Source organism: Electrophorus electricus, chromosome 8 (assembly GCF_041902795.1).
Source record: "Electrophorus electricus isolate QZ-2024a chromosome 8, ASM4190279v1, whole genome shotgun sequence".
Lineage (NCBI taxonomy): Eukaryota > Metazoa > Chordata > Actinopteri > Gymnotiformes > Gymnotidae > Electrophorus > Electrophorus electricus.
Window position 1 is genome coordinate 2,836,307 of NC_137504.1, and position 19,912 is coordinate 2,856,218.

Below are 19,912 nucleotides of genomic sequence, written 5' to 3' on the forward strand. Positions count from 1 at the left end.
TCTGGTTTAGCTGGTTTAGCTGGTTTAGTCTGGTTTAGCTGGTTTAGTCTGGGTTAGCTGGTTTAGCTGGTTTAGTCTGGTTTAGCTGGTTTAGTCTGGTTTAGTCTGGTTTAGCTGGTTTAGTCTGGTTTAGCTGGTTTAGTCTGGTTTAGCTGGTTTAGTCTGGTTTAGTCTGGTTTAGCTGGTTTAGCTGGTTTAGTCTGGTTTAGTCTGGTTTAGCTGGTTTACTCTGGTTTATTCTGGTTTAGTCTGGTTTAGCTGGTTTAGTCTGGTTTAGTCTGGTTTAGTCTGGTTTAGCTGGTTTAGTCTGGTTTAGTCTGGTTTAGCTGGTTTAGCTGGTTTAGTCTGATTTAGTCTGGTTTAGCTGGTTTAGTCTGGTTTAGTCTGGTTTAGCTGGTTTAGCTGGTTTAGTCTGGTTTAGTCTGGTTTAGTCTGGTTTAGCTGGTTTAGCTGGTTTAGCTGCAGTTCCCTTGACCCACATCACATGCTTAGTGTGTAGGGAACAAAAGGGCACTACTTAGGGAGCCTGTGGAATGGAACACTGCCACGGGCGTTTTTTGAAAAGTAATCAGCACGGTGGTTTTGTTCAAGTGTCTCTCGTTCATGTGGCTTTACATGGCCTATGCGTGCGCTCAAAGATCCGGCTGCGTTTGAGTTACTTTGGGCTAATTTTCTTTAGATCGTGCTGGTCATCGATTTTTAAAAATGTATAGTTGTGGTCTTGCAGGTCATTTTGAGGTTGTGTGAACTGTTCCCCTTCTTTCCCAAGGTCACACAAATGAAAAAAAAAACAAGTCAAAGAAGTAAGCAATATTAAAACACAACTTTTAAGATTTTTAAGATTATTAACTCTAGTTAAAAGAAAGAAAGTGAATGTGTTGGGGTAAACAGAGATGATAAACTGGGATTTAAAAGCGGAAAGTGGAGAACAGAGTGTAAGAGACGGTGAACAGGTGCACTGTTTGCTCTTTGCACAGTTCATTCAACTGCTGAGTGACCATCGCATGAGTTGAGTCAGACTTGGAGAAACACAGAGAGCTACACTGTTCTGTAGAGCGCTATTCTGATGAAGAACCAGGGTGTGAGGCACGTTAATGAGTCACGCCAAAACTTTACCGTACATGTGATTCGCTTGTGGAGAATAAGGAAGTGGAGAGAATGGGGAATGACAGCCCTCACAACGGCTACCTGGGTGGCTGCGTGAGTGTTTGTTGCATTTGTGTGTAGGAAATCTGTTGTGAAATAATAGAAGACCCTTTTCCTTGTTCCTTCATATAAATCACAGCGCCACTGCGGCTGAGAAAGACGTCAGTCTAAACATAAAAGATACACAACAATGTCCTTATTCATGCACCTCCACCGTTCACAAGTGGTGATCTCTTTATTATTTCATAGAAAAAATTGAAATCAGCTATGCACAACTCTGATTGTGTGTGTGTGTGTGTGTGTGTGTGAGTGTGTGTGTGTGTGTGTGTCTGTGTGTGTGTGAGTGTGTGTGTGTGTGTGTGTGTGTGTGGGTGTGTGTGTGTGTGTGTGTGTGTGTGTGTGTGTGTGAATGTGTGTGTGTGTGGGTGTGTGTGTGTGTGTGTCTGTGTGAGTGTGTGTGTGTGTGTGTGTGTGTGTGTGAGTGTGTGTGTCCATATAACCCACTTTCTTTGAAAGAATTCATCCTTAATTATGCCTTAATTACAATTGTATTGCAGTGTTTATAGCTGTACTAAGTTAATAAAGGAAGCTACTCCCAAAGACATTCCATCAACGTGAGCTGAACGCTGTTAACAGAACAACACAATGGGATATGAGGGGATAAGGATGAAAGAACAAGCGGAAATCTTCTCCAGAATATGTCCTGAAAAAACCTTGACAATTGCGAGAACATACCCAAACCCACCCGAGCTCTAACATCAAAAGAAAAATAGGATCGGGTTCCGCTTTTTTCACACAAGACAACAAGACCAGACCAGACTGCAGTGATGCTGAGTGCAGGCCCTGGAAATGGCCCAGCCAGCACTCCAGAGCAAAAGCGACGTGACGATAATGACAGTAAAGATGCACTGCATCTTCATCTTGTCTGATGACGGTGACTTTGACAATGATGAAGACAACAATAAGCTTAGTTTATGCAGCACGTTTTAAATGAAAAACTGATGATGATGATGGCGATGATGACGACGACGACGATGACGACACCTTTATTATCTCTGAAGGGGAAATCTGTTGCATGCCTGTAGTCTGTTCAGATACGGTACTGTGCTAAAGTTTTAGGCTGCCATTAGAGTTGTTCTTTTTGCAATTGTATATTGACCATATATAATTATTTCTCAGACTCTTCATTAGAATACAACCAGAAAATGCACGAACATTGTGTGCAGTATTAAAAACCAGCTTCTATAGTAGAACACATGCCTGACTGGGGTTAAGGTTCACAGGAGGACTCCGGGTGTAGCCAAAGGGAAGTTGGATACAAGATTTGTTGTTTTGACTCTGTACTCCAGCGACACTGGATTCGAAATGAGACGCGGATTATGAAGTTCAGGATGTCATCTTTAATTTGAAAGCGTTGAAATAATTTAGGAAATTCCTTTACACATTCCGAGGCCACATGTAACTGAGTAAAAACTGACTTATTTTAACATCCATATCTTTTGTTAGTCCTTATTTTAGTATCTTTATAGAGCTTCCTTCTTGTTATCTTTCATCATTCACACAAAATTTAAATATACACATTCAAAAGTGTAGTGAAATGCAGTTTCAGAGAAACAGGATGTTTGCATAGACTGCTTGCACAGCTGATGAAGAACCTCTGTCTGAAACATCCTGCTTCTCTGGAAACAGTACTTTACCACGAATATCTTTAAAAATGTATATTCAAATTTTGTGTGAATGACGAATAACTACAATTTTGACTATCTCTACGTCTCTTACTTCACTACACTGCAGTTACTCGCCTGGAATCTTCTTCGGATAGTCTTCGGATAATCTTCTTCAGATACACGCACAGTAATATCGGAATATTACGACGACCTACCTAATAGTGGCAATGACCATGCTTGGCTGGAATGACACTAGTGAGACATGGCGGCGTGGACTGTATTAGGTGACAGAAGGTATTCAGATGCACCCATGTCCATTCCAACTGCAGCAGAGCACTGAGGTCACCACAGAGAACCTGGAGAGCCGAGTGCTCCCATGTGTGCTTGGGCGAGTCAGTAGATCAGGGAAGGACACCAATGTCACTGTCGTGCTCCTGAAGCCGTTCACGCACCACCCTTGCGTGGTGAGGTGGGGCATAATCCTGTGGCTGGTTACCAGTACCATTAGGGAAGAACGCCAACATGTATAGGTGCATGTGATCTGCTGGGTCACACGTTAGCATTCAGAGAATCCTTCAGTGGTGTTAGTGGTCCAAGGTCACGTCAGGCATACTGGTACTGGCAGAGGATTGCAGTCAGTAATCAGCTACAAAAGACTCCTAATCCCACTTCACAAAATAGATTTATTTGTTTGTTTGTTTGTTTAGAAGTCCTTTGTAGCTGATTACTGACTAGAGACTGCAGTCCTCTGCCAGCAGGTTGCCTGGTGTCTTCCATGGGGATGCCCTGTCTGGCCTGTCATGCAGCTGTTTTCACATCCTGCTTTATAGGGGATATTTTTACTTTTGGTTTCTTCCCTTGGGCAAGTGAAGTGCTTTGCTCAGTGGGGTTCAGGCCAGGTGACTGCCGTGGTCAGTCAGGAACACTGCACTTCTTTGGCATCTGCGGGGCATTTATGTGTTGGCTCAGTGTCTGCTGAAGCACTAGTCACTGAGTTTTGGATCTTCTGACTGAGCAGTTAAGACGATTTTGGTGCAGGATTAGCAATGATTTATCCTCCTGCGAAGATCCATATAAATGTCTCTGCACTGAGAAGCAGAGAAGGGAATTGTCATTCCTAAATCCCCAGTCAGCTAGTTTTAAAGTTAAACATTCAAATATAAAATGAAGATCCAGACTTCAGAATTAGGTAAAGATAATAGCTAGTCCTGTCCTTTATTGCAGGTTAACGTTAACAAGCATTTTTGAGGCACCCTCCGGAGAACATCTAACAATCATACAGAGAACCCATGTTTTTATAGATTTGTCAGAAGTGATTATGTATTCACCCCACCTTTTTACATACTAGTGTTTGCATTCGCCATCATTACATCCAAACCATACATTAGTCAACGTATGCAAACTGATGCTCAACACCCACACCAGTTGGAACTTGTTACCACCACATTCCAAGAGAAGGCTTCTCTTAACCTTGTCCTAAAGAATACGGTCCTGAGCCTGGTTGAGAGGTCGTATATCTTACACTGAGGTCCACCAAAGCCTACCCAGGATCCTTTGCTGAGCCTCTACAGAGGCCTCTGGCCTGTATGCAAATCACTCTGAAAGGACATAGACTCTTTCTACTCCCTTATGTTTTACGTTATTAATCTGTCTAATGCACTGTTAGGCCTCCTTTCATGGGTAAACATGGCATGCAGAGGCTCGCAATGGCCCTGATGTGCACACCGCCAACATCTCACCTGCACTGTGATGCGGACCTGCGGACCTGCGGGTCCAGTCTGATGCTGTCTTCCAGTGCACATGTTCACGTTATGTTGAAGCACGTTGGCTGACCCCTATGCAAATGTCTGCATGTGAAGCCTGCAAATGTTTGTGGATACACAGAAGCAGATTTGAACAGACATGTAGCCTTTAGTCCTGCCACTACTGTCACCAAATAGAATCATATGCACCTGTGAGTCTTACAGTATAAACAGCCTTTAAAGTTGACATTCTGCACTTTAACAATTTGCATCTCTTGTCCTGGAATATAGAACCAAAACAACAGAAGCAGTCGCTGTCCAGTTACTTTTAGAGTGCACTGTATCTGTATGTGTGTGTGTGTGTGTGTGTGTGTGTGTGTGTGTGTGTGTGTGTGTGTGTGCGCGCATGTGCGCATGTGCGCGTGTGTGTACGTGCGTATGTGTGTGCATGTGTGCACGTGTACGTGCATGTGTGTGTTTGTGCATGTGTGTGTGTGTTTGTGTGTGTGTGTGCGCGCATGTGCATGTGTGCACGTGCGCATGTGTGTGCATGTGTGCATGTGTACGTGCGTGTGTGTGTATGTGTGTGTGTGTGTTTGTGTGTGTTTAGGGTAGTAAAAGATCTTTATATTTTTCCTTTACCAGTAAAACTGATTTGCTGCATTTAAACTCAAAAGCTGTACTAAATGAAGTGGTACAGGAAGTTCCCTATTCTGGTTTATAGCCAGCTGAGTTAGCACTTTAGACTAACAGAAGACACTTTTTATTGCAACCTAACCAGCTTTATTCACCACAAAACCAATGCTCTTTTCAAAAAAGGCTACACTTTTGAGTGCCATCTGAAAAACACATTTCTAGAGTCTATATGTTTGGGTTTCTCAGAACTTGCAGACAGCAACATGTGTGGTGGAACCAGTCCACTAGAGTGCGCTGTGCAGCTCATATAAACAGCTGTGGAAAGTCCCTTACAACCCTGGCTGACGGTAAACTGGACAAACGTTAGTAATGGGCTTCCTCTGAGAGAGGCTAAGTGTTGACCAACACAGCCAGCTTTTGCTAACTTTAGATACGGGAAATAATGCACATTCATGTGGGGGAATTTATAGTCTCCTACTTTGAGAAATACCATGAATAGAAATATAATTTAATGAGATAGGTTTGGTGTCGCTGAATGCTTGTATGTGGAGTGGATTTCAACATAATCAGTAAACATAATGGAATGAATAAAATCACGTCTCTGCAGCTGTTACCGTCATCGAGTGTTGGATTTCAAATCCAGCCATGCTTGTTTTTCTCTCTTGCACACACAGTTCTGTTGGGTGTTGTTGCACTGAAAAACTGGACACTTTGGGAACATCGTAGATTGTTTGCTTGCTTTATAGATTTAGTTTTCTTGACTCCAGAAAATCCCTCAAACAAGTTGTACAAGATTCCTCTTAACACCAGAGCATGTGTGTGGAATACCGTGTGTGAGCATGTGTGTGTTACACTGAAGAGGAATATGGTGTGTGAGCGTGTGTGTGTTACAGTGAGCAGGAATATCATACAGCAGCTTATCAGTTTGGTTGTTGGCTGAGTCCCTTGCACACAGTATAAGTTTGTGACAGTTCCTGCTCATACTTTGAAGGTCAGTGATATTGGGACATTTCTTATCTTCCTCTGTTTAAAACAGGACATGAAAGCAGGCATTTGGCTCTTCAAGACTTTCATTTCTAAGCAATCCAGGAAAGTTGTCATTTTAAACCTGTCCTGGATCAAGTGTGGCAGAACCGAGCAAATTGACGTTCCAGGGTGGGTTCCCAGGGCTGGAGTTGGGGTCCCCCAGCCCATTAGGGAGTTTTTCCTCAACATCTGAGCAATGATGAAGAAATCGCAAGGAAAAGACTGCAAAGTAAATGGAGGTATTCCTTACACGTCCCTCTACCAATCATGTACGGAGAGAATTACCCTTGTGCTGATGAACAGGGCCTTTCCTGGTTAGGATATCAAGCAGGAAGAGTGGCACCCAGCAAATAGTATATTAAACAGCAACATGGAAGACATAGCTTACCTTTGCTCCTTGTAAACAGAAGGCTCTGTTGCCTTCTCAACAGACGGTTTTTGCTCCACAGCTGGTTTAGTTGGGAAGCCTGTTTCCAATGAATCTTAAAAGCTTCCCCCGAATTGCTGTTGTGAGTAACTGTCTAATAAGTTTGACTCGCAGTCATGCAGTTGTCTGTTGTAAAAGGGGGCCATATGATTTCTTTTACCAGGACACTGGCCATCTGTGGGATCTAGAAATAAAATCTGCAATTTCAAAAAAAAGCAAAAAAAAAAAAAAAAAAAGCCTAAAATGTTCGGTTTGATTTGATGGTGTTATTTGCTTTCTATAGTCTATACATTGCCAGCCTCCTGTGCACTGTGTCCTGTTTCTGAAAGTCAAAACATGTTAACTCTTGTTGCCTGCTGTGTGCTTTGCACAGGTAGCGCTGGATACTGTTGCGTTGTGTCCTGCGTACATGCGAGCTTTCTCTTCCCAGGGAGCCTCCATGCCTGGTTTAGCAGAAGTGCATTTCTAGGAAGTGTGACCAGACACACAAAAGCTGAACAGAAAGGAAAACTAAAGATTTGTGCACAGCAACTAGACACCAGGGTCAAAGGGCACAGTCAATGTGCAGACTTGCAACACGCTTCTCACACTCACACAATGTTAAACATACCACTCAATTATTTTTATATGGTAAAAATATTTATTAAAACAATTATTTAAACTTGTAAATTTTTTCTTAGCAAACTTGAGCTTGACTTTTTGAGTCAAAGACATTCTGTGTTATTTATTAATTTAGTTAAAGGTATTTTGATTTGCACATTTGACATGTAGAAGTCTTGAAAAGGGCGATAATATAACTCAACAGTTATTGAACAACTTTCACAATTGCTTTTACTTATTGCATTGCAAAACACTTTGTGACTCAGTCTAGAAACATGCTACACAAATAAAATATATACAAATAATTCCTTCACAGGAATTACAGGGAGCAAGTGGACTTTGGCAGTTTATTTAACACTAATGCAAAAACATTCACATCTTTACCAAACACAGTTTAATGTACATTTGTTTGGGATTCCTTTCTGGAGTGATGATACTAGCTCTGAAACTTGGCTTTGGGTTTGTAGCCCCCTGCTCCATGTTCAAGCAAGGAAAAGAAACATGGCTTAAGAAACCGTGCAAATAAAGAAGTCTAAATGTAATGTTTCTACAGCTCACTTGTTTACTTCCTCAGTGTTAAGTTAAAAGAAGTTTAGAAAAACAATTCAGAAGTGGAACTATTTAAAGTGTGTCCTCCTCACCAGTCATTTCCCCCAAGGGAATTCACAACATTCATAAAGCATAACATCTCAATCTCCAAAAACATAACAGACCCAGAGTTGCTGCATGCTTGTCACATGTTCATGAACTCCACCCCTACACAACCTCGTTAAAAGTACAGTTAAAAGCAGGTCAAATAAATACAGATGGAAGGTTCTATTTAACCCATCACAAAATCTTTCCTGGATCTTGATATTATCATATCATCCTCCTAAAATGTGAAATGACAACAAACAGAAGCTGGTCCTACAGCTTCCCCTCCGGTCATCAGGAGAGCGTCTTGACTTCGTACGTATAGTGTAGAGAGATTTCTCTGCAAATCAGGCACACAGATTTGGCTTGGCAGCCTTCACACTCACTCATTTCTGTCTGGCAGTGGTTAAGCAGCCGTTAACGAGAGCGAAATGAGGTGGAAGTCACCTCTCCTCGTCCACTAGTCTCCTACGCTATCAAAACTGTAATCTAATGCCAATATCAGAGTTTTATGGTTTTGACCTCAGATGCCCTGTCTTTTCATGTGGCTATGTTTATGTGTGTGCATAGTTGGCTGGATGCATAGGTGTGTATGTGTGGGCATACGCATTGCTGGCTGTATTGCACTGATAATTTGCATAAAATGTAGCATAAAAACATGTTGAAATAAAAGGACGTTGCATCACTTAAACTATAACAAGGTCATTTTTGTTATACATTTTAAATCAGCTACATTGCATCTGTTATCCCCAAAACCATGCATTCCTTCCAGACATCAGGTCTGCACAGGCCTTGTACGAAGCCGCAACTCTTTCCTAACCGTCTCCCCCAGAGCGCTGTGCTCTCCCGGGCATGCCGTGACCAGCACCCGACAGGCGTTGCGGCCTTTCAGGAACTTGACGAGTGACTCGTCCGCCTCTCTGTCCCCCTGTTTGTAACTGTCCAGGATGAGCAGACTGTCCAGAGGGCCCTGTAGGATCTCTCTGATGTCCCCTGTCTCTAGGCCTACTTCAGCGGGGAGCCTTGACTTCACCACTTGAAAAAAATCACCTTTGGCCTCCTCAAAGTCCACCAGAATGACCAGGAGGAGCTGGCGGATGGTCAGGTGAGAGGTGAGGGGGTCCGGCCCAAGGCTGTCCGCCCAAGAAGAGGCCAGCCAGTTGGCAACGGAGGTTTTGCCGGTTCCTTTCTCCCCTTCCAGAAGTACAGTCTTACCCACTTCTGGAAGGACGGCCCAGATGTCTACACACTGGTTTTCCCTGCACAGTACAAAAATGATTTTGTTAATAATCTGTGTGAGGATGAGTCAGAGCACACAATCTACAGTATTTTTGGACAACTCAAACTGTATCACAGAACTTGTTTTTTTGGAGGGGGGAGGGTTGATGAGGATATGAGCGCACGTGTGATTGAGACAGTAACATTATCTTTGATTCCATCATAACAGTGCAGTAACTCTTAAATACAGAGTAAGGAAGAAATCATAACTTGTTCTGAATCAGAATATTACTGTATAATTGATTTTGTAACCTTCCTAACAGATCAGCCCCACGCACAGAGCCCCTGCCGTTACCGTTAAGTAACTTCATGCACCAGTGGTTAAGGAAGAGCAGACTTCTCTTTGGCTGTGTCAGTAAACCCTAGCACTGTGTCTTATTTTCCTGTCCTCTTCTGAGAACTGACCTTTTTTTGCACCTTCACAGCTACTACATTTCTGCTCTTTCTTTCCGAGCATGTATTTGTCAGTATGCGTTTGAACTCAGGCACGGAGTCAAAGCCAAACTCCTCTGTGTGCATTTTCGGTTTGGAAGATCTGACAGTTCTAAAATAAACTGACACCAGCTCTTTCCAGCAGAGGAGCACTGCTCCGCCAGAACCCTCTCACACCCTCATCTCCTCCACCACGACCTTTACCCTGCAGTGACGAGAGGACTCAAACCTGTCGTAAACCTGCTGAGGGAAGAACCCTTTCTTCACCTCGCTGGCTGTGCTGTGTGCCACAGATCTCCCCAGCAACGCCTTTCTCAGCTCCTCTGCTTTACCCATGAGCACTGGAAAAAAAAACCGCAGTAACAGTCACATAGCAACAGTGGAAAAAAACATCGCTGAACATCAAAAGATGAGGGGGCAATACAACAAAAAGCCAGCAGACTAGAATATTTGCATAGAGAGTGCAGGTTTGTTTTGTGAATTTGATTATAATGATTATTATTATTAGTTACAGTTAAGTAGCACTTTTCTCAATACCTAAAATGCTTTACAATCAACACAAAGTACAATGGATTTACATCCCATTAACACACTGGGGAGATGTGGCAGCCAATCACGACTAGCACACTCTCAACTGGAACAGTCCCCTGGAGGACGGAATCGTGCACAGGAAGTGGAGGGAGAGCTGTGTTCATTATATTTCTTAGGGAAGCCTGTCTGAGACGTGTTTTTTGTAGAGTAAAATATTCTACATATACTATACCTCAACATATACTACTAGCACTTTCAGATTATATAGGAAAGATGTCAAACAATACATACCCTCTGAAGAAAAAGCCACGCTATCAGGTTTCCTGTTTGCGCTTGCAAGGAAAACTGATGGGCACAGAGAAAAGCATACATTAGCTAAAGCATAACTGTCAGCGAATTTCAGTCATTCCTAGTATGTGACCAGAATTCAGTCATTCCTGATAGGTGAATGAAATTCAGTAATTCCTGGTGGATGACCAAAATTCTGTAATTTTGAGCAGAGTTCTGAGCAGAATTCAATAAAATTCAGAATTCAGATGTACACAGAGCTAATCGGCTGGCAATGAACATATCCTAAACATAAACCACACCTTCTAACAAACTGACCAAACCTTTAAGACTGACCAAAGTATTGAGAAAACGTAGTAATGATTAATCAGAGTAGCGGTCAGTGTCTGGCATGGCGGTCTGGCATGCTTAAACTGGACACTGGACAGCACACAGCAAGAAGTGAAAGCTTGCAGGTGGCCATTGCAAACAATTACACATTACAGTTACACATTGTCAGTCATTGCTGACTGCCGTATTGCTGTATTTCCACACTGTTAGAACTGGCCCTATCAAATACCATCCTCTTCTCTCTCTCTCTCTCTCTCTCTCTCTCTCTCTCTCTCTCTCTCTCTCTCTCTCTCTCTCTCACACACACACACACACACACACACACACACACACACACACACACACACACACACACACACACACACTCACACACACACATACACAAAAGAAGTAGGATTTAAAAATTTTCCCATCTGGATGTACACAAACAAAACATTTGGCAGGAGATTTTTGTGAGGTTGGATGGTTCCTGCCATAAACATACATTTCTGTCTGTTAAGCATCCTTGGGTTTGAGAAAGGCGCTATATACATTTGACTAATAATAATAATAATACATGCGTGCACACACCCACACACCAGAGGCTGTGGTATGATCCAGCGTAAAGTGGACAGCACACAGAATGAAGTGAAAGTGTTCATGTGGCCTAACGCCTGTGGAAATGGTGTGTTTTGGGGAAGTTGGGTGTATTTTGGGACAATACAAGTCAGCCCAATAACTGTTAGTCCTGAGTCTCCCCATCCCACTGGACTTCCCAGGCCCTGTATGTTTGTGTGGTTTCACCGCTCGGCCTGATCGCTGTGTCGGTCCATCGAGGGGTCATTCATTAATTGGTGACTAAGAGGTTAGTAACTGAATCAGTGAACTCTAGATGGAATCCACCAGTGTAGTACCGGTGGTGCTTCCTTATTAAACAGGTTGTTAGACATGGACTTTCCAGCGGATTTACAACCAGCACGTAAGTGTACTCACAGTCGGTTGATGTCATCATCAGATTTGCGTCTGAAATGCATTTGGCCATTGAGCTGCTTCTACCATGTGTTTGTCCTGTGAACAGAAGACAAGGTTTTCTGGTGTTTTTTCTTTTAGTCTATGTACGCTTTTGCATCACACTGATTTTATATTGACATTTCACATTCTAAGGAAGCCAGAATTCAAAACTACATACAGTTTCCATTGCATGGCCACATCCTTCATGTGACTGCAGTAAAAAAGGGGTTTCTATAGGTTGTTAATTCCAGCTAACATGCATAAAGAGCAAGGGATGGTTTGTCTCCCAGGGAGCACGTGCACTGTCATACTGGTGCATGTCACATGTGCTGTTCGGGTTAAATCTGGCCAATGCTGAAATGTAAACCATTCACCGTCCTGCCTGAGCCAGAACACTGCAGGCCCCTGTTACTGGGTTCCAGTGTTATTGCAAAGGTTAAGCCATCCAAAGCAGTTCCTGTTAGTGCTCAATTGCATGATGGATGAGTTTCATTGGGTTTCATAACCTCTGTTTATCTAAACCTATTGTGGTCATATGTCTCATAGGAATCCCCAAACACCTTGCTCATCTGAGTCTCACTAATGTCACATTCAGAACTGTGAGGTCACAAGGATAAATGACGATGCAGAAATTCAGATATTCTGAAGGAAGGGAACCACCTCATCTTCACCCAACCTAGTTTTCACAGTGAAGAAGTATAAACATAGATTTACACGTGTGTGTGTGTGTGTGTGTGTGTGTGTGTGTGTGTGTGTGTGTGTGTGTGTGTGTGTGTGTGTGTGTGTATGTGTGTGTGTGTCTGTGGGAGTGTGTCAGAGAGGGTTGTGATACACATGAACCTCCATGCACAAAACACCATAGGCTGTTCTCGAAACACAGAAGAGAGTGAAAGTGAGCACCAGAAACCAAGACAGCCAACCTTTCCTCCTTCTGTGCAGAACCAGAGAGGTAACAGCGACGATCACAATCACTGCTACCACCGCGATGGCTACAGATGCGTGACACCGCTGACACTCCTCAGGGAAGATTTCATCTGCAGAACAGAAACAGCGCCGTCACCACACAGCGTGTGTTTACATGTGTGTATGTATGTATGTCTGTGTGTGCGTGCGTGTGTGCGTTTGGTTATGACAGAAATAATCCATCATCACAAACATTTTCCGTGTACGTGTATATAAAGGAGGGCAATTGTAATTGTCTAGTAACAACAGGAAATGTGTGTGTATGTGGTTATCTATCTGAGTGTTGTTCACACCTTAAAATGTTTAAAAAATCCCAGATTACAAGCAATGGCTCAGGCCTACCATATGTATCTATGACCTACATAGACCCCAGGCTCTCCGAAGCATACAGTGGTTATGGGTAAAGTCTCTTTTCTGGGGCTGTACTCTTAGACCTCAACAGCTGCAGGAAACCTGGTCAAAGTACTGCATAAACACAGGCATTGAATTCTTAATGAAATGTCCCAGGTGCAAGATGGGAATACATCTCTAAAGATCTTGGGACTGTATCTACCACACCTCACCAACACCACCTTGGAAGCTCGGATTGCTAGATGCTTCTCAGAAGAAGTCCAAATCGTTCACTAAACGTTCAATGGGCTGCCATCTTAGACTCACCTGGGATACGAAATGTGGCTTCCTGGCTATCCCTGTTCTCACTTTCAAAGGAGCAGGTGTAGTTGCTGATGACGTTGGTGTGTACAGTCACCCGGCTGGTGATGTTCCATGTGCCCTCACTGGTCGTTTCATTGGTGCTTCTTGACCCTTGCATCAGACTTTGGAGTCTGCCATCTCTCCAAATCACCTTGGCCAATGGGAAACCTTGGGACTGACAGGAAAGCTCAACCTCTTCTGTGCCTGTTCTCCTAATGTTTTTCTTCACAGAGGTGTATGGGGCTGAGAAAACAAGAGTTTGTTAATGTTGCTGTAAAGATCAGAAGCCAAAGAATGAAGAAGCATCCATGACCAACCTGATAATGTTCTCTGCTGCTCTGTGCTATGCTCTGATGCAACGGTACTAAAACTGGCCTGATTAGAGTACTAAAACTGGCCTGATTTCAGTAGTAAACTGGCCTGGGTACAGTAGTAAACTGGCCTAATTACAGTACTAAAACCAGCCTCATAACAGTACTAAACTGGCCTGATTACAGTAGTAAACTGGCCTGATTACAGTACTAAAACCAGCCTCATAACAGTACTAAACTGGCCTGATTACAGTAGTAAACTGGCCTGATTACAGTACTAAAACCAGCCTCATAACAGTACTAAACTGGCCTGATTACAGTAGTAAACTGGCCTGATTACAGTACTAAAACCAGCCTCATAACAGTACTAAACTGGCCTGATTACAGTAGTAAACTGGCCTGATTACAGTACTAAAACCAGCCTCATAACAGTACTAAACTGGCCTGATTACAGTAGTAAACTGGCCTAATTACAGTACTAAAACCAGCCTCATAACAGTACTAAACTGGCCTGATTACAGTAGTAAACTGGCCTGATTACAGTACTAAAACCAGCCTCATAACAGTACTAAACTGGCCTGATTACAGTAGTAAACTGGCCTGATTACAGCACTAAAACCAGCCTCATAACAGTACTAAACTGGCCTGATTACAGTACTAAACTGGCCTGATTACAGTAGTAAACTGGCCTAATTACAGTACTAAAACCAGCCCCATAACAGTACTAAAACTGGCAGATGACATGGAAGTGGGTAATTAGCATTGGACCTCTGCAGGGCAGTAGATGCCCAAAAGCAGAGTTGACTAAGACAGCCCTAATTCACACTACCATGGTTAAAAAGGATTTGAACATTTAAAACTTGGTCGAACAAACATTTGTTTACTTTAGCTTCCAAACTGAACTGACCCCAAATGGTGAGTTTGGTCTGCTTATAGTCCACATCCTGGTGTTTGACGATACACCGGTACATCCCCGAGTCGTTGAGCTGGAGCTGGGACAGTTCGAGCACGGCGCGGAACTTCAGCAAGTCTTCCTTCACCAGTTGGGCCCGGCCCCGAAATCGCTCGTTGGTGAAGTTGTTATTCTCGAGGCCCCTCTCCAGCCGGTAGACGTCCTCGATGGGAGTGGGCACAATACGCTGCCAGATGACAGTCAGCAATTCACTGCTCTGCATGCGTGAAAATCGACATGCCATCTTAATTTCACTGTGGAGCTCGGCATAGTATGAATCCTGCTCTGCCTCCACGGTGAAGAGGGCTGTGAAGGGCAAAGAGACAGAAAACAGGTTACTGATCAAAATGGGGAGAGAGCTACCAACTCCTTCATAACAACAAAAAACAAAGCTGGTTCATAAAGCCCTTCTTGAGAACGTCATAAGAACGTCATAAGAACTTCATAAGAACTTTATAAAGAACATCATAAGATCATCATAAAGATCTTCATAAAGAACTTCATAAGATCTTTCATAAAGGACTTTCAAAAGATCTTCATAAAGGACTTTCAAAAGATCTTCATATGATCTTCATATAGAACTGCATAAGATCTTCATAAGATCTTCATAAAGGACTTCATAAAGATCTTCATAAAGGACTTCATAAAGAACTTCATAAGAGCGATAAGAATCAGCTTTAACTGAGATCCAACTGACAGAAAAAGAGAGAAGAGACAGGGATGTAGATATACAAGGGAAAGACAGAATAGAGCAGGAGAGACAGAACATCTAGGCTTCTAGCTTCTAAGCTTCTCCCACTGACAAGCTCTTATCCAAGTTTTAAGTCACACCTAATAAAACATTTTATGTATGTCATACCCTGGACAGAAGGCCACGTGACAGCAAGTAGAAATGTGAACACTATCCACTTCATTGGCTCCTGCTGGAGAAAACAACAGCAACAACCACAACACATAAACATGCAGCAGACACACCTCATGTACATATGAAGTGTGGCTGGTATCATCCTAGGGACATGTGTTATTTGCATGGTTGGTATCTACCTAGTCACCCGTAAACAGGTCTGCTGACAGTCTGCTGGTCACTGCTCATTACAAATGTGAATCAGCAGCAAAAAAATGAGGGAACTACCGACTTCTTTATTTTCTGGCCTGAAGCTACTGTGAATGTCATATGTCACAACGTGGCAGTCAGTGGCAGCATAAGAAGCTAAACACACATGCACTGCACACAGCTGCAGAGAGCTACTGGCAGTCAGGGCAGCTGGAAGGCAGCTGCAGAATAGCCTCTCCATCTTAACTGGAATTGAATTTAATCATGCAATTATGGGAAGAGTTTATATCTAAACTGTCTCATCTAGTAATGGCACTCGAACAGGCTCGTGTTTTTTGATGGTTTATGGTATTGTGTCTTTCAATCTAGGTTTCACAACTGAATCTTATTTCTGGCAAAGGATACTGGGCTGAGTATACAACAAAAGCACTTAATGTATTTTCTTGCTTTTGGTTTTTGCTTTGTTCTCTGTTTAACACATATCACATGAAAATTAAATCATATTCAGCTAGTGACATATGAGGCTAGAATTAGGCTAGCAGTTCCTGATACGGTCATGACAGTGCAGATTTAACTTTTCATAGCTCGCTGACAAAGCTGGTTCATCTCAGGGTGTTCAGGACTGGAAGACATAATTCTGCAGTACCACATGTCCGCTGAAATGTTATCATACCCATAAAAATAGCAGAGCAACAACACTGTTGGTTATTATTTCAGACACTCTAGAATAGTTCCAGAGAAGACAGCACCCTTGCTAAAGGCATTTACTGGCAAGTGAGGAGGAAATATATTTGCTTTGTCAAATGGTCTCCAGGGACAGCAAGCAAGAACCTTTCCCACGTGAGGGATTTCTGTGAAGTGTGACAGTCCTCTCTGCGCAGTTACATGATGAGTGAGCAGAAGCACTCTAGTAATCCAAAATTATTTTTCCATATTACAAAGTCCCATTTTTCTCTTTATTGTGGCTTCGTGCTGTGTTGTGCTGGTGCTGGTATAAGGAACACCCCAGACATATCATAAATCGTGCCAAGACATGTCAGTACAAAATATGCATTGTGGTATTGTATCAAAAGTTCTATGTGAAAGAACAGGAAAGTTATTCATTCTCAGCTTTCAGTTACTTACTGTGTATTTTCCCATTCTGTTTCAAAAATGGAAAGGAATGGGGTTACACTAGTAAACAGGTATGCTTGTCAAAAATAAAAATAAAGACTCCAGGATGTAACGTTGCTGCTGGCCCGAGTGCCGGTGGGCGTGGAGCAGGATGCACAGACTCCCTCGGAGTGAAACATTTATTGACATAAAAGATGTGGAACAATGGCACTCACACATAACACTAACGACAGACACGCCTTATACATTTAACTAAACACAGACCACAATCACATCTAACAAATGACTATATTTGTCATACATCAGTGAACAAACAATGACCAACGGTGAGGCACGCACTGATGGGGGTTTAAATAAACAAACACACATTAACACGTAATCCCGTACAGGTGCGTGCCTTCGTGGGGGTGTGGCTACAAACATGGGTGAACCCCACCTGCACGTGGCAGGCTGTACCACGTGACTTGTGGGGGGGGAAGCGTCCTGTGACACCGGAAGTGCTTTATGTATAATACAGTTGTGACCATACGCTGCATGGTATAGCTATGTATACCCTCCAGGAGTAACCCTGCACTGTGATTTTCACGCACACTTGAGCCTTATAATGAGCGTGATGTTCACTGGCCAGCTGAGTCAGGCGTGTTAAGAGCAGGGAGAACTCTAAAACATGCAGTTAAGAAGGTACTTGAGGTCTGGGAAATGCTATCTTATATCAGAGGTTTCCAGTCCAGTCTTCAGGGATCCTGAGCCACACCAGGTTTTAATCTGTTTCATGGACCTGAACCAAACACGACAGACCTCTTGGCCAATCAATGTGTGTTATAAGATGGAATAAAGAAAATACAGAGAAACTCTAAATAGAAAACCTCTGGATAGGGAATGTCTGATCTAGAGAACCTACAGATAGAAAACCTCTGGATAGGGAATGTCTGATCTAGAGAACCTACAGATAGAAAACCTCTGGATAGGGAATGTCTGATCTAGAGAACCTACAGATAGAAAACCTCTGGATAGGGAATGTCTGATCTAGAGAACCTACAGATAGAAAACCTCTGGGTAGAGAACCTCTGGTCTCGAGAGCGCCTGAGCTAGAGAGCCTCCAGATAGAGAACCTCTGGATAGAGAATCTCTGGATAGATAACCTCGGGATTGAGAACCTGTGATCTGGAGAACCTCTAGATAGTGAACCTCTGAACCAGAGCATGGCCCACAGCTATGTGTACAGTCTTAATCACTACAATTCCATTTGTTACGAAATTATGCAGAAATGCTCCAGAAGCAAATCTACAATAAGTCTTTTGTGCATTCAGTCTCAATATTAACAATCTGACCACGCACACACACACACACACACACACACACACACACACACACACAAACAGATCAAAAGCAGGGTTCAAGTAGAAGCAGGATAGAAACAGCTGAGTAACAAAGATATGCAGAAATATGAAGACAGAAGAAAGCCTCGGGGGGAGTCAAGGGTAGTGTACCAAAACAAATTTCAACAAAACACCTTTTGTTGAAAGGGCTGAAACTGTCAGTAAATTGGACCATGATATCAGAAATGCCAGTAGTAAGAACATGTGTAATGTGCCCTTAAACAACAGGGTATGTAACGACAGCAAGCAGAGTAAATAACCTCTAAAACATAATGCAACCACAATTATTTTACCACGTTGCAGAAAGAAAGCACAGTCTGTATACAACTGGAAGAAGACACTAATGTAAACACCAGTATACAAACTTTCACACAAATCGGTAGAAGACAGAATCGCAGGAGCAATGTAAACACCAGTATACAAACTTTCACACAAATCGGTAGAAATTGCGCACAACTTACCGTTGAGTTGCAGTCATTTACGCTGCGAAACCTAAACCATTTCTTTCACATAACGATGTGTCCGTGAGAGTCAGTCCAAACTGCGCTACGACGGAACGCCTCCACACGGGTGCGAACTGCAGAGCTTGAAGAATGCTACAATTCAACTAAGTCCCGCAGCGGAGCAGCGGAGCAGTTACCTCACACCAGCGTCGTTTCCCGGTCAGATGACTCGAAAAACTCGGAAACGAGTCATTCTGCTCATTATTTTTCATTTCGTACAGATTAGTGAGAAAGTACTAATCTACTAGTAAAAACATTACAGCCCTAAAACGTGCCCGTCCAGAAAATAAAAGCAGGACCGTTTTTTCTCATTTGTCCTCGTAAAAAAATACAGTTTGGTTTCTAGTGTTCTAATGTTCTGGTGACTAAAAATGTAAAAACAAAGAAACCAACCAACAAGCATATATACAATCATACATACATACATACAAACCACGAACTGAAATATTGGTGAAGTCTATATATAGTTCCTTGTCCACCATTCTAAAAAAATATGTAGACTAAACCTGAATACCACAAGCTTAGCTTATGCCTTGCTGTTGCTGAGTGTTAGAAAACATTATAAAAGTGTTTCTTTATGCCATTAGTACCTGATCATTTTGATCACAGATTCTTTATAATTATGATTTAAAGACATTGTTTGTCTTCACTTTAGTGACCAGCATAGTCCAGAAGTCAAATGTATATGATATGTGCTTTAGACCCAGTGAACATTTTTGTAAAGTCAATAAGAAAATTCAAATGGATTTTATCATCATCGTTGAATTATGATGACCTCCAGCCATTTGATTAGAAACACCTGCTTTGTACCAGTACACCCACTGACCGCTTTATTCAGTTCAGCTTCTCTACCTGCTGTAGAGGATGACATAACTGGACAAGCTGTAGTAGCTGACTGTACACTGACTACATGTGGCCAAAAGTATGTGGACACCTGACCATCACGCCTTTATGAGTTTGTTGGACACTCCATTCCAGAACCATGTGCATTATATGGAGCTGACCTGCTTTGCAACTATAACAGCCTCCTCTATTCTGAAAAGGCTGTTTAAAAGATGTTGGAGTGTCTGTGGAAATTCACTCCAAGGAGCATTTGTGAGTTCAGGCACCAGCGCTGGACAAGAAGGCCTGGTATGTCAATCAGACTTCCAAATAGTGAAGTGTGATTCATCATTTCAGAGAACACATAACCACTGGTCCAGAGTCCAGTAGTGGTGT

General features: G+C 42.6%; 1 protein-coding gene across 3 annotated transcripts; it reads right to left on the reverse strand.

Moving 5' to 3' along the window:
- Positions 1-7,261: 7,261 nt before the first annotated feature.
- si:ch211-241b2.5 (programmed cell death 1 ligand 1) lies at positions 7,262-18,805 on the reverse strand. 3 transcript variants are annotated; one of them, XM_027004281.3, is made up of 9 exons: positions 18,653-18,805; positions 15,505-15,568; positions 14,601-14,951; positions 13,347-13,625; positions 12,647-12,760; positions 11,709-11,783; positions 10,410-10,463; positions 9,817-9,928; positions 7,262-9,136 (listed from the first exon to the last, which is right to left on the reverse strand). In XM_027004281.3, exons 2-9 carry the CDS (start codon positions 15,557-15,559, stop codon positions 8,653-8,655), a joined length of 1,524 nt encoding a protein of 507 aa, XP_026860082.2. In that variant the 5' UTR covers positions 15,560-15,568; positions 18,653-18,805; the 3' UTR covers positions 7,262-8,652. The 3 variants fall into 3 exon arrangements, with proteins under 3 accessions (XP_026860082.2, XP_026860083.2, XP_081576024.1); XM_027004282.3 differs by having other exon boundaries at positions 15,505-15,565; positions 18,653-18,800; XM_081719898.1 differs by lacking the exon at positions 15,505-15,568 and having other exon boundaries at positions 18,653-18,800.
- Positions 18,806-19,912: the final 1,107 nt, after the last annotated feature.